At 44.6% G+C, this 14,148-nt stretch overlaps 1 protein-coding gene across 1 annotated transcript in view; it reads right to left on the bottom strand.

Moving 5' to 3' along the window:
• The window catches only part of CREB3L2 (cAMP responsive element binding protein 3 like 2), a 114,145-nt gene extending 103,343 nt beyond the window's left edge, over positions 1-10,802 (bottom strand). Inside the window, exon 1 of the mRNA XM_005296356.4 lies at positions 10,307-10,802. Coding sequence (XP_005296413.1) covers positions 10,307-10,408 — 102 coding nt within the window. The 5' untranslated portion in view covers positions 10,409-10,802. The remainder of the gene's footprint in view (positions 1-10,306) is intronic.
• Positions 10,803-14,148: the final 3,346 nt, after the last annotated feature.

Here is a 14,148-nt window from a genome sequence, read left to right as displayed (position 1 = left end):
AATGAAGAGTGTCCCTCATTCAAGAGGGACGTTAACCTCTATTCCCCTCATGTTTAATATTTGTATTTAGTATAGCCCAGAGGCTCCTGATTGAATCAGTACTTCATGCTGTTAGTCACTTTACAGACACAGAAGCAAATATAGTCTCTACCCTAAAGCATGTAGGGTTTAAGAAGACAAGCAACATACAAAAGCTGTGGGGAAGAGAGCAAAAATATATTTTACATAAAATATAGCAAATGAATGTATTTACAATCTGATCTTTTTTCCTCCAACCTTCGTTATTGTATGTTACTTAAGTCAGAAATGTCGAATCAACTGAAAAAAAGAATGTTTGCTGCCAAAAAAAAGTTCCACAAGGCTAAAACTATCATCATTATTATGCATCCCTCACATTTGCCTCAGTCCCTCATTTACAGCTTAAACAGAACATCCCTAACCCCATTAGAATAGGGTTACCATACGTCCGGATTTTCCCGGACATGTCCGGCTTTTTGGGACTCAAATCCCCGTCCGGGGGGAAATCCCCAAAAGCCGAACATGTTCGGGAAAATCCGGCGCCGCTGGGCCAGGGGCTGGCCCGGGGACGGGGGTGCTGGGCGGCCGGGGGGGGTGCCGGGCCGCCGGGGACCAGCGGTGCTGGGCGGCCGGGGGGGGGGGCGCCAGGCCGCCGGGGGCCACCAGGGGCTGGCGGTGCTGGGCGGCCGGGGGCTGGCGGTGCTGGGCGGCCAGGGGGTGCGCCGGGCCGCCGGGGGTGCTGGGCAGCCGGGGGGTGCGCCGGGCCACCGGGGACCGGCGGTGCTGGGCAGCCAGGGGTGCTCGGCCGGAGGCCTGGGGGCCGGGCCGGGGGTGCTCGGCCGGGGACCGGCAGTGCTGGGCGGGCCGGGGGTGCTCGGCCGGGGGGCGGGCCCGGGGCCGGCACCCCAGGGCCCGAGCCGACCCAGGCTGGAAACGCCGGGAGGGCCAGCCTGGGCCGCGCGTCCTCCCCCCCCCACCCCCCACACACCCCTTACCTGCTTCAGGCTTCCCGCGAATCAAATGTTCGCGGGAAGCAGGGGAGGGGGTGGAGACTTTGGGGGAAGGGGTGGAGTTGGGGGTGGGGGCATGGGCGGGGCTGGGGGCGGGGCCAGGGCCCGTGGAGTGTCCTCCTTTTGGAGGCACAAAATATGGTAACCCTACATTAGAATTTAATAATTTATTCCTAACCAACTGGATTTTTCCTATTGCCTATTCCACATACCCAAGGAGAAATGCTGTGTTTACTCTTCCACTGTATTTTCTCTCTTGACTTCCAATTTCAATACAGTAGCATTTGCTTTAGAGCAGTTGCAGGGGACAACCAATAGGTCACCTAGATTCTCTCCACTGCATGCAACCCTGCCTCTCTCCCACGAAGTAGTGAGGTATTATGAAGGAAGCCTTCCCCGATAGAGAACTAGAGCCAGAGTACCAGACCTACGTTCAAAAACATATATATTTGGAAGCCTGGGACAGCTCTAAATGAGATCCCAGACTTCAAGAGACAATCAAATGCCCCTATCACTGAAAGTCTTAGAGTGTCATGGTTACCTCTGCCAGTAAAGGGGCCTCTGTCTAGAGAGACAGACTTCTGTCTCACTCTTCTACATGGTATTGAATGACAGAGAGGACCTAGAGGGAAGGCAAAGACGAGGCTCTCTCTCCCCTGAATTGAGAATGCTTGCGCAGAGCTATGTTGTGACAAAACTTCCGGGGACCTGCTCATTATTCACATTTCTTGGCAAAGGACTAGTTGTTTATGGGATTTTAACACTGGGCCTGACAAACTAGATAATGGCAGCCAAGGAGTTGATACTGGAGCCAAGTTAAGCCTTTGAAAGGTGGCTATTAACCATTAAAGGGTCTTTTGCCTTCCAAGGGAAGGCAGCAAATCCATACCCTAGTGTGTTTAAGTAACAGGAGAGGTCAGATTTGAAAAGTGGAGTTTATGGCCTTGGATCCGGGGGGAGGGGAAGCAGGCCCCAATAAAAGATCTCTGGAAGCAGCAAGGGGAATTGGGAAGGTAACGACTGCCTTCATGGCATGCAAGCTCTTCACCTCTCTCTCTTGCTTTAATTAAACTGAGAATGCCTCATCTAGCTTAGGTCATGAGAAGTGTAAGCACTTATCTACACAGGGAAATTTCCCAGTATAGCTATGGCTATTAGCTATGCTGGCATAATACCTTGTGTGGATATGCTATTCTGGAACAAACGTGATTCTATTCCAGAATAAATTACTCCACTTCCAAAGTCTTGGTCAACGGGCTTTGGCACAGGAGTCCTATCCCAGTGAGTTGTGCTGCCATCAGGCTGCAGCAGGCAAACAAGAGAAGCTAAAAGACAAGGAGGCAGCAATAGTTGGGCGGTGGGAGAGGTTTGGTCATAGGCCCTGTTTTAATACCTTGAGAACAACTGTGAACTTTTTTGCTTGTCTGGAGGCAAAGAAATCCTGGACTAGACAATCAGGAGCTTGGAGCTCTATTTGGAGAGGAAGAGGAGACAGACAGAATATGATAACTGCTGCATGAAGAAGTGACAGCCAGAAAACAGCATAACAAAGTTAAACTATCCCAAATGTGGGTTGGGGCGATCAGCTGCCTGGTAGCCTATCGTTACTGCTGTGGAAGATACTGATGCTCATGAAAAGAAAGAAGATTGAAAAGAACCCAGTTTTATTCCAAATCTATTTGAAAGGCTTGCACAGTTGCCACCTTTTCTAGGATAGGGCTGAAAAGGTCTCTTTAAAGCGTGGTACGGAGATCTGTGAGGAATTCTAAGGCTGTACTCTCTTCCCATAACTTAGCCAAATGTAAAGCTCTCTGTTCCCAGCTGTAGGACAACCCAGTTTTAGTAACATGAATGATGCATTCATTTGTCCAGACTATCACACTCTACCCACTTCCTTGATTAGCAATATACCTTTACATATCTTCAACAGGATCCTTCTAAGTCTTGAGAAACATTTAGCTGGGATATTGCAGACTACAGGCTTCCACAAGGTACCAAAAATAGTGTTTTCTGTGCTACATGGGCACACTTGCCATTACCCACCATACCCCAAAAATCATTCCCAGAACAGATCACTCTTCTTCTCTACCTCAACCACCATCACAGATTCAGCACCTTAAGTGTACAGTTACACGTCAGTCCAAAAGAAGCCCAGCTGGAGAAAAATCCAATACACTTATTTTTCTAAATTTAACTGGCAGGAAATATGATGGTGAGGGTAAAGTTTCAAACCACCATGTGTTTCTCTCAGTCAGGTTTTAGATCAGAGATGTTTACAAGAGATTTGCTGAATATTTGAACTAACTGTGTTCCTCTTTAAAAAAAAAAAAAAAAAAGGGCTTTAAATGGGAAGTCTAGAGCATAAATAGTTTGTTGGTTTTTTGTTTCAAAAGTTATTCAGCTCCTTCATAATTTATAATGACTGTCTCCAAGTTGTTTATTTAACTTATCTGCCTTTTTAATATATGTACATCTTTGCTTCTCTCTTTATTGGAGAGCCTTGACCAATTCTTTAGAAGACCTGATTAGTGAAGTCACATTAGGCTATAAACCAAGCTGCAGAATTGCCTTCCATGCCCAGTTACAGATGAGAAGAAATGATGAGTCTTTAGTCAACTCCTTAAGCAGGCAGAGTTAAAACTAAATGTGCAATATGATGAATTCCACTTTTAAATAAAATGTACCAGCACTCTCAAAATCAAAAGGAAATTAAATAAAAAGTTACATTAACCCAGGATTTTACAGGCATTTAAGACAAAAAACAGTTACATTTTTCACAGAAGCCATAACTTGGCTACCCTGCCAAAAGAAATTAAATGTATTAAATCAGTAAAGCTCACTCCAGGCCCAGTGGTACACATGCTGTGGAAACATTGAATTTTACAGTGTGTATGTAAAATTAATAATCATATCAGATATAATTAACAAATGAAATATAGCCTCAAGTGCCACACACTGAAAAACACAGGCAATCCAAGGAAGCCCATTCAGATGTACTCTTTCTGCAGAAGTCAACTGAATACTAAGCAGACGACAGTGATCAGAGTGTTTGTGAGACAGAGAAAATGAGTCACTGCAAATTCCTGATGAGATTCATTAGCCTGTAACGGACAATTTATCTGAAGAGATAAGAACAGCTCAAAGTTTCCCCAACTCTTCTTCGAGGACAAACACGATTCTGAACTCTGACATCATTGAACTTTACGTTTGGTTTGATTTTTGTTCAGGTGCATCAAATAGGGAAAGCATGGTCAACCTGCTGAGACTCCAGAGCGAACAATGCATTCCTTTGCACATGCAAACTGACTGCATACGCCCCACAAGCCCCCACACTACAAGTGTTCAGAAGTTATAGTATCCATAGCATCAACTGTAGTGTCCTCATGGATTTATACAGCTCATGCAAATGCTATACTGAAGTCCACACTGAGGCCTAAATTTTCAGAAATGGCTAGAGATTTGGGCCATTTCAATTTGCATACCTTTCAAAGGCTCCATTTTCAGAGGGCAAATACTCAGCACTTTGAGAAATCAGGCCCCTTTGAAGTGTCTCAAGTTGAGTACTCAAGAATTCAGATACTCAAATTCACTGGTCACTTCTGAAAAGTTAGGCCTAAAATATTTCAGTCAGCTATTTCAGTGCTATCCAACATACATACCTTCTGCATATGGCCAAACACCTCCACTTCTGCTCCCCGTGTATCACCTTTAGAACACGGATGGTCTAGTTCAATATTGATATTAAATCCAGCTGCATTCTGCTGCCATACAGAAGCAGAATCAAGCAATAAATAGGTTAACAACAACAAAATGGGAACAAGATTGCCTCATCAGAACTGGATACACTTTTGACAGTTAAAAGTTCTTTACAAGAACCATTTGCCTTTTGACTGCCTTCTAGAAATGGAACAGGTAGTTGGCATTTTACAGAGCATTTTGTCAACAGATTTATCCATCTGTATCAGGACCCGGTATTTGTCACTGAGGCACGCAGCCCTGCTGGGACGGCATCAACTGTAGGTCAGCTTATGCAGACTTGAATTCCAATGTGTTACTGTCTTTTGAAGAGTTACCTAAAAGGCCTGCTGCCTGCCAAGACCTGCCTGCAGCTCCTCGGGGCTCTGTTTCAGAGGATGTCACTAACAGTTACAGTGGCGCAGGGAGCCACATTCCTTATGGTGCTTTAGGCACTGCTGAGATCACCAGCTATGGCAAGAAAAAAACCACAGTAGCCCCAGGGGGCTGAATCTGGGCATGGACAATTTTAAATAGTTGTGTGTTTAAACGTATTTGTACTATTACACATGGTCTACACAGCTCTGATTAATAATTTGAATCTTGAACTGCTTTGGGGGTGTGGAGAGGGTTAAGCATTTTTAACTATATAAAGGCAGCTGTCTCAGGCAATGTCTCAGTGACAAAAATTTTATCCTTTTGTATATTACATATGCACACATCACTGTTAGACTGCAGAAGGAAAGTGGATCCTTCCTCCTGCCCGTAAGTTTTCCTATCACACTTTTTTTTTTTGATTTTGTCTATCACACATTAATAGAAGATTGTACCTATTCAAGACGTCTTTCAAAGGCTGTTCATATCTTTCCTAAACGCATACACACACGTCTCTCTGTTTAGAGGATAGGATGCTTAGTCACAAGGTGGGATGCTGGTTTCACTAGCACAGAGGTGTCTGCTGAAGATTGGGATTTATAAGCAGCCTTTATAATGGTGCATGTCCATCTTCTGAGATGGCACTAATGGGACTGTACTACCAACTTTTTCACATTTAAATCACAGTTATGTGCCCAGACAAGAACAGGCAAAGACCAGAGGAAGACTCAATCTGCATGCCATTGGCTGCCAACAAGACAGTGACATTGCACTAGGGAACATGGGCGGGTCAGCATATCATTTGAGAGAAGTGATCAAGCAAATAAGTCTGTGGTGTTCATCCCACTAAGCAGACAAACAGTTGAAGGCACATAAATCTGACAGCAGCAGGTCTACAGGGGCACTACAGACTCCTCACTGTCCATCCCCGTTGCTATTTACGGACACACCAAGCAAAAAACTTGCATATGTAGCAGAAGCAGCAAAGCCAATGAATCCTACAAGATCTGAAGTCTGAACCAGGGAAATGCTAAATTTTGACTCAGTTGAGAAGCTTGATTAAAGGTAGTTGTGAAGTTTTTACTTCATTACAGCAGGCACAACATATTCCGCCACAGAAACGGTACTTTGCAAATAAGAGTGCGAGTGACAGTAGGAATAGATGCTTTTCTTTCCCTGTGAGGGATTACTATGGAAAAAATAAGTAGTCAAAATAATCATACCATCCTCTCTTTTTGAAATACACCCACTTCATCATTCATACTATTGATCGCTTTTGTTTCTCCTTCTATTGGTGGCTTCACTCAGAATTCTTCCAACAACAGAAACATATCAATTTCTTGCCTCTGTTTGGGTCCCTTCAGAGGCCTCTTCCTACAGGCTCCTAAGAGTCAATGCCTAGGTAGGATTATTTGCCACACAACAAGCAGAGCACTCTCCATTTAAACACAGCAGAGACAGGAGCACTGTTTCTGACCACTGGGCAGCCAGAATGTCATTTATTTTGCAAGCTATAAACATTTCAAATAGCCAGTAACTGGATTTGGAAATAGTGTGACCAGATAGCAAGTGTGAAAAAAAATCAGGACAGTGGATGGGGGGTAATAGATGCCTATATAAGAAAAAGCCCTGAATATCAGGCTGTCCCTATAAAATCGGGACATCTGGTCACCCTACTGGGAAATGTATGTTGGGTGGCCACAATTTCTCACCCACGCTCTGGATTTTTATTAGGGAAATACTTCTGGCTGACAGTATGAATTAGAATGGCAATTCAATCTTTGTCACCGACAAAGATCCAAACAGTAGTTGGAAGGAAGCATCCCAAACACAGCTATAAAATCCAACAGAATATTCTCAGAGGGGTCCCTTGTTTCATTCAGAACATTCCTTTTTTTAAATTAAGAGGGAGGGAGAGAGAGAGAGAGAGAGAGAGTGTGTGCACCCTTCAACAGAACAGTGCAGTGCTTCCTGTCATTAAAGCTCCTATTAGCTCATTAAAGAAATCTAACATAGGAGCGCTTTCCCCCTAGAGCTATCTGAAGATATAAATTGTGCAAGGCATAAGAAATTTCAATGACAAAGCAGTTAAATGGGATAGTTAAAGAAAGACAGTTACAGTGTGCAACAGAGAGCCTGCCTTCTAGTTGCATTAAACTTCGGAACTTGCAACAGGCATGCTTCCCAGGACCTTAAGGCCAGCCTGCCTAGCACACGGCAAGTTAGGCCTTATATGGTTATTCATGTTTCTGCACATAGACTAACACAAAATCTTTGCTGTGATGCAGAATTATGATACTGCATGGTGGCACTATGGTAGTTCACAGATGAAAACCTTTTATTCCCTTTTATTTACCTGGGTATATTAGTACTCACAGAAGTGAGGCACAGATAGGACTGCCTACACTGAGCCAGGCATAGTGCAGGTAAATGCTGAGCAAGCTTCCTCATACAGCTCTGCCAGCGCACCTCAGCCCTCACCTATAGCAGTCCCCAGAATTACAATCTTGGACTTCTCCTGAGCAGAGACTCACCAATTGTGTCAACTTTTATTACTGTGTGCTGTGCACACACATTGGACTTGAATGCACCCTCTCCACCCACATACCCAAGAAAATATTACTCATTTTCACCTGAGATCAGAGACTAAGGTCTGCAGAGCTGAAAGGCCAGCACATGCCCACAAAACATCTCCTGCATTAGAGACAAGTAACAGCTGGAGGCCTAACACTGGTTTGGTTGAGGCTGGTTTTTTTCTCTTGTTTTGCTTTTTGTTGTTTTTAAGATAGTTGGCAAATACAGTTAAATTTCAGATATTTATTGGCCCTTTATAGCTACTCCCCCAAGGACTTTGCATCTTTGTTTTTTAAAGGCATAAAATAGTATTTGTGCTTCAACAATAATTTCCCACGGTAGAAAGGTGGTTAATATTGGAAACCAGCATGGTAACCAAATGATGCATTTCCATGGAAGAGAAAAGAGTTTAGTTAATGATCTTCATCTCTCCTTGCCAGGACTGACAGGAAGTGATAAAACATTCTGCCTTTGCAGGACAAAATCAAAGTTGGAGGGGAGGAAGACAAGAATCCTTGTGACACAACAGCAGCCCCTTTGATATGTTACGCCCCACTGATGGTCTCCAAAGGGAAAGGGAGCCCCAGCCGAAAAGGAAGTTGCCATAACTGTTATGGTAGGCAGTGGTGAAGAGTGGGGCTCATGATTTCAGTCCAGAGATTATACAATATACTTCCAGGGAAGAACAGAGACAAACATGCCTACAGCTTCACCAACAGCTGCTACCAAAAGCAAGTCAACTGGAATCTGAGGATTCAAGGGCAATTTTAAACTAACCAAAGGCCATGTCCACACCAGGAAAAAAAGGGTGGGTTAACTAGCACATTAGTACTACCACTATCTTTGTCTACATTAGGATTTTAATACACTAAAATCCCTATGTAAACAAGGTAATTATAGTTTTAACATGCCAATTAACACACCCTTTTCCCCCTAAAAGTCAGCCTACAAGAAAGAACTTACCAGAGGGATTGCTTAGCCATGCCATAGGAAAGTCCCTGTAAAGCATTTCACTTTCCAGGGTTAGACGCATGTTTACAGTGAGAGTTTCTGTAGCCAGAAGCTATGAAGTGTTGCACTGAAAATGCCTCCAATATTTACATGCCTCCATAGTCTGTGTCCAAATAAACTTTTTTGTATTAGTCCAATAAAAGATATTACTTCACCCACCTTGTCTCTCAAATATCCTGGGACCAACACAGCCACAACTCTGCATCCCAATAAACTAAAAGCCTACTAAACAGATGGTCAATTCCAAATTCTCAGCTTTGCAGCAACTAGTAATATAAAGTAATCTGCACCATGGTAGAATTCAATCACTCGGTACACTAAACACCCAAACCAATTTTTCTTCAATATTTTGTAGAATTCAGTCAAAGCCTGGCCCATTTCCACCCAACAAGGGTTTGTCAGCCACTATAAAAAAAATAAGATCTTCAGTAGAAAACACTGTTTTCTCCGACCTGGCTGTGGAAGACTGAGTAATTCTGCATTGTTTGCCTGGAAGAACTTAATTTTCCCCCTTTCCTATGGTACCCTGGGAAAACCCACTTTTGGCCTTATTTTGGGTGAAGTGACTTTTTTTGCACACTGCAGTAAAGTAAATCAAACATCTGGCTGCAGCTGTGCCTTTGATAACAATTAACAGTGCATTTGTCAGATGAGGACGAAGTCTTCTTTCTCTCCTTATACCCCCGATACACCACAAAAATCTTTCAGGAGATAGGAGGGTTCCAACTCCGTTTCAAGCATAACCTCTAATGATAATGGTGGGCTGCAGAAATGCAGGAACCAGTTCCTCAGAATTTCAAAGTCTTGGATTTCACCCAATTGCAGAATAAACCCATTATGGTAAAGTCCTGAAGTCTGTTATTTTCTTACTGATGCTTTAAGTTAAACCTTTACGAACCTCTTAATTGGCATGGGGGGGGGGCGGAGTAGAATCCAAACCACAAAGTTACACACCCATCTCTGCTACTACTGTTTTAATAAAATATGAAATTTCAGTCATTTTGAAAATGGCTTAGGATCCAACAGCACCTTAATGCACTGTAAGGGTTCTCCCTGTATGCTCACAGTCATTCTCGTTTGGAAGAACGTGAAGAAATGAAAATGCATTTCAGCATCTGTTTTCCCTAGTTACCACCCCAATTAAAATTCCAAACGCCAGCTCTCTTCCTCCCCCCCCCAATCATTATTAACTGTAAAGCAGTTTTAGGGCTTCCCCTCATAATCCAAATGGGGCCCAACTCTATCCTGGGTTTCTCCAGCCACCCAGCTGGAATGACAAAGAAAGCAAGGCTTAAAGGGAAGGAAAATGGTATTACTCATACTTTTCACACACATTCATAATCTCACAAGGAAGATTTCTGAACGCCTCCTACACCGAGTATTCACAAGAACTCTTGATAACAGACCAGCCTAACTTCCAGGCAGATGGGTGCTAGCCCAACTCCTGCTATTCCACCCCAAAGAAAGGGGCTTTCCCCCCTCCCCCATTGAAATTATTGCACACCCTCCCCCTGTGACAAGACGAACACACATTAGTGTCCGTACAGAAGACACACAAACAGCCCAGCACTGCTGTTTCTCACCGTATTGTTTAGCAGGGAATCGGAGTCCACCAGTTCTGACAGCTCACTCAGCTTTCGATCCCAGTGCAACAGGTTCTGCTCCCCATTTTCCAACACCTCCATGGTCAGTTAGAACCACAATAAAGCCAAGGGAGATAGGGTATGTGTATTTGGGCACACTTCACTATGGGCACTCTGCTCACACAGAGAAGCCTTATTCCATATGACCAAAGATCTCCTTTTGCTCACTCTTTGTACTTAATACTCCCTCAAATCTAGATCTATATGATATAGATATCTCAATTTAAGTTGAGACAAATTTCCAGAACAAACCCTACTCTCCTCTCTCCAGTGCTCAGTGCTGCAATTCCCGTATTGTTTGCACACAGCTGATCTGCATTAGAATGTGTCTGTGTTTGGGTTTAATAGGTAGCGAGTTTCCTCTATCAGCTGGAGACCCTCCCCACAGCTGCTCAGAGTCCAGACTCAAACTGACACCAGCAGCCTTCCCTCCCCACCCCTTCAGATGCTGGCTCCCCCTCCATAAAAACTGCCAATCACTGAAGGGAAGCTGGCTAGTTTCAAAGACTCTGCCCAATCAGAATTAAGGAACTAGCCTCCAGACTGCACTATTTCCCACACCTCTCCAGCTGTGGAATGTGGGCGGGGGTTCCCTGGCCTGCTTCACCCAATGGGGAGCCCCTCCCACGCCCCACCGTGGCCTATTGCTTTGCTTTCCTTTGACCAATAGAACGTGCCCCCACCCTCCCAGCTGCGCTGCTGGGCCAGCAAAGCTGTGGGACTGACAGTTGCTTTAGCCAATGCAATAGCGACAAGAATACAGCCTGGGGAAAGCCCCGCCCGCGCTTGAGAAGCAAAAATCAAAACAGTGAGTGCAGTGAGAATACACACAGCTAGGAAGCAGGCAGGCTGGAGGTCTTCCCCAGCTCTGTGTGTGTCTCATTCCGCAGTTAGCCTAAAGCCATCTTACAACACACAAGATTTTTCTGTATGCTTCCATGAAACACTTGCAATCTCCTTCCAGTTGTCACAACTATACTGCTGTGAAAGGCTGGGCTGAACCTGTTTATGTAGCCTCACTCCCTTGCTCTGATTGGTTGCCCTGGCTTCTAACCTGCCAGGGACCAGCACAGGTCACACTGGGATTATTCACATGCTTAAAACTAAGCACATGCTTAAATGCTGTGCTGGGTCAGGGCCACCAGGGTGCTCAGTACTTTGTAGGATGAACCCCTAAGTCCCAGATTTGCTATAAATTTTTAAACATTCAAGTGATGTGAAATTACATTTCACAGGGGGACTGGCCCCTTTAAGAGGAGATGGGCCAGCCCCACCTGTGTCTGATCAGCTCTGTCCCAACTGAGGCTGTGGAGCTAGAGGTCAAGTGATAGACTGAAGAGCATGCGGCCCTTATAAAGGCCAGCAAGTGGTCAGTTGGGCTGAAGAATTATAAGGAGGATGTGTAGTAGAAGGTGGAATAGAGGAAAGTACTTGACTATGAGATGACTCTTAGGCAAATGTGTTAGAAGTGAGCACTACAGGAACCAGGCAGATTCTTGTGGTCAGGTCAAGGACCCAGAGGGGCTGAGAAAGGTGAGGACAAAGCCTTTGTGAATTGTGGCCTATGCTGGGCAGAGGAGCTACTTTACTTTAAGTTTTCTGTTTAACCAATAAATTGTGCTTTGAGACAATGGCCTAAAACCAACTCTAGTGTGTGGCATTGATTGTTCCTGGGCCAGTGAGTTGGTCTACCGGCATACAACTGGACCTGGTCAAAAAGTTTCTGATGAAACAGTCTTCCAGTGGAAAAATGCTCATTTGGCTAAATAAGATTTTTCTATGGAAATGTATTGATTTCATAACATTTAAGGGGAAGTTATGGGAACATTGTTTCAACTTTTTTATAAATTATAACAGTCAAAACAATTCAAAAAGATATTTTTAAGATTTCCAAAAGAAAATATTTTTCAAAAATTTCATTTTGTTGGAAATCTAGGCTTTTCATTCAGCTGTGGAATGTCAAGTTTTGAGATGCCAAAGTTTGCTGCAGAGCAGAGATTCCATTTCTAATGAGGTCTATATGCAAAATTATTAATAGTATTTGACTTTGCCTACAAGGCCCTTTGTCACTGTGCCTGTTTAATTCCTGGGGGAAATATGCACCACTGCACTTGTGCAGAATTCATATCCCCCTGCAGATTTTTTTTTTATATTATTTTGCTGGAGAGGTGCTGCAATTACACTTTTTGCCCACCAGAGGCTGCTGTGGTGCAAAAAGAGCGGGTGGCCAGCCACAGAGAGGGAAAGAGCATAAGCTGCTTTTTCTCATAGTACGGTGTTTGTGGGGCCAGGTGAGGGGGAGATGGACAGAGTGAGGCATGTGGGGCTGCTGAGGGGGGTCATGTAGACTGGGGTTCAGCAAGGCTTTGGGAGGGGGGACAGACTGGGGCGGTGGCATGGGAGCTAATGGGGCAACAGCATTGAGCCTGGGGGCTGAATGGGAGGGGATGCAGGGACACATGAGGACAGGGGGAGGGGATGCAAGGAAAGACATGGACTGGATGAATGTTCCTGACTGAATGGGAGAGGCTAGGGGTCAGCCAGGGTCTGCATGGGGGAGGCTCCCCAACTCCCTAACAATCCCCCCCAAAAAATCTGTTCCATACTTCTCCCCAACAACCCTCCAGGTTCTCTCCCAGCAATTACTTCCCTCTCCCCCAGCTCCTCCATTATCTCTGACTCTGGCAAGCCTTTGCCTTGTTTCTGAGGGCTGTGGGAAATAAGTTTCTGTATTGTAATTTAAATGAATTATTACTCAAAGTTCTGTATTAATATATCTAGTAAGGAATCTATTTGTCAAAAAACACGTCCTGAACATTTTTTGTTGTCCGCATTGTTACAGGTATTACTTGCTGACAGGTATTTTAGAATAAATTACCAACATAATTAAAACTGGCATGATTATATTGTTGTTTTGACAAATAAAATATGCAGAATTTTAAAATATTGTGGGTGGAATTCCCCCCCCCCCAAGTGTACTACTCCTGCTTAACCCCAGCCATTAGAGATGCCAACCTCGTCTGTCCATTTGTCAGCTTCTCATACAAATGGTGTGAGGCTTTCTTCCACACAAAACAGCCTCTCTGAACTGATCCATAAGCCTTCTGCCCTTCTCCCCCCCCCCCACACACACACACTTTCCCTCCTCCACAGCCCACCCTCTGCTGTGAGGCCTATAAGAAATTAGACAATTAATGTTTGCTAGGTTGAGAGCATTAAGCATGTTGATTGTTTTTTTTTTTTTAATCATGTATTTGTGTGTGTATATATAACCTGCAGCCATTTTATTGTATCCCTCCCCTGACACCTTTCATGTGTCACTCATCTTCAGTTGCAAACTGGTCAGGTCTGTGATTGTCTTTGCATTTGTACAGTACCAAACACAATGTGGCCTGAGCCTGATGGGTTTCTGGGTGCTACTGCCCTATAAATATAAAATGTAGAAATACTGTCTCATAGCACTTCAATTACCCCCCACCTTGTATACTAACTAATTCCTGTCTTGCAGCAGTAGCTGTTACTTCTGCTAAACTTACATCTAGACCAGGGGTGGCCAACCTGTGGCTCTAGAGCCACGTGTGGCTCCTTGTATAGGCACCGATTCCGGGGCTGGAGCTACAGGCACCAACTTTCCAATGGGCAGGGGGGTGCTCAACCCCTGGCTCTGCTGCAGGCCCTGTCCCTACTCCACCCCTTCTTGCCCCCTCCCCTGAGTCTGCCATGCCCTTGTTCCTCCCCCTCTCCCCAGAGCCTCCTGCATGCCACAAAACAGCTGGTGGGGG

Source organism: Chrysemys picta, chromosome 1 (assembly GCF_011386835.1).
Source record: "Chrysemys picta bellii isolate R12L10 chromosome 1, ASM1138683v2, whole genome shotgun sequence".
Taxonomy (NCBI): domain Eukaryota; kingdom Metazoa; phylum Chordata; order Testudines; family Emydidae; genus Chrysemys; species Chrysemys picta.
The sequence above is the reverse complement of the archived record's forward strand: the minus strand, read 5'-3'. Positions and strand labels throughout refer to the sequence as shown.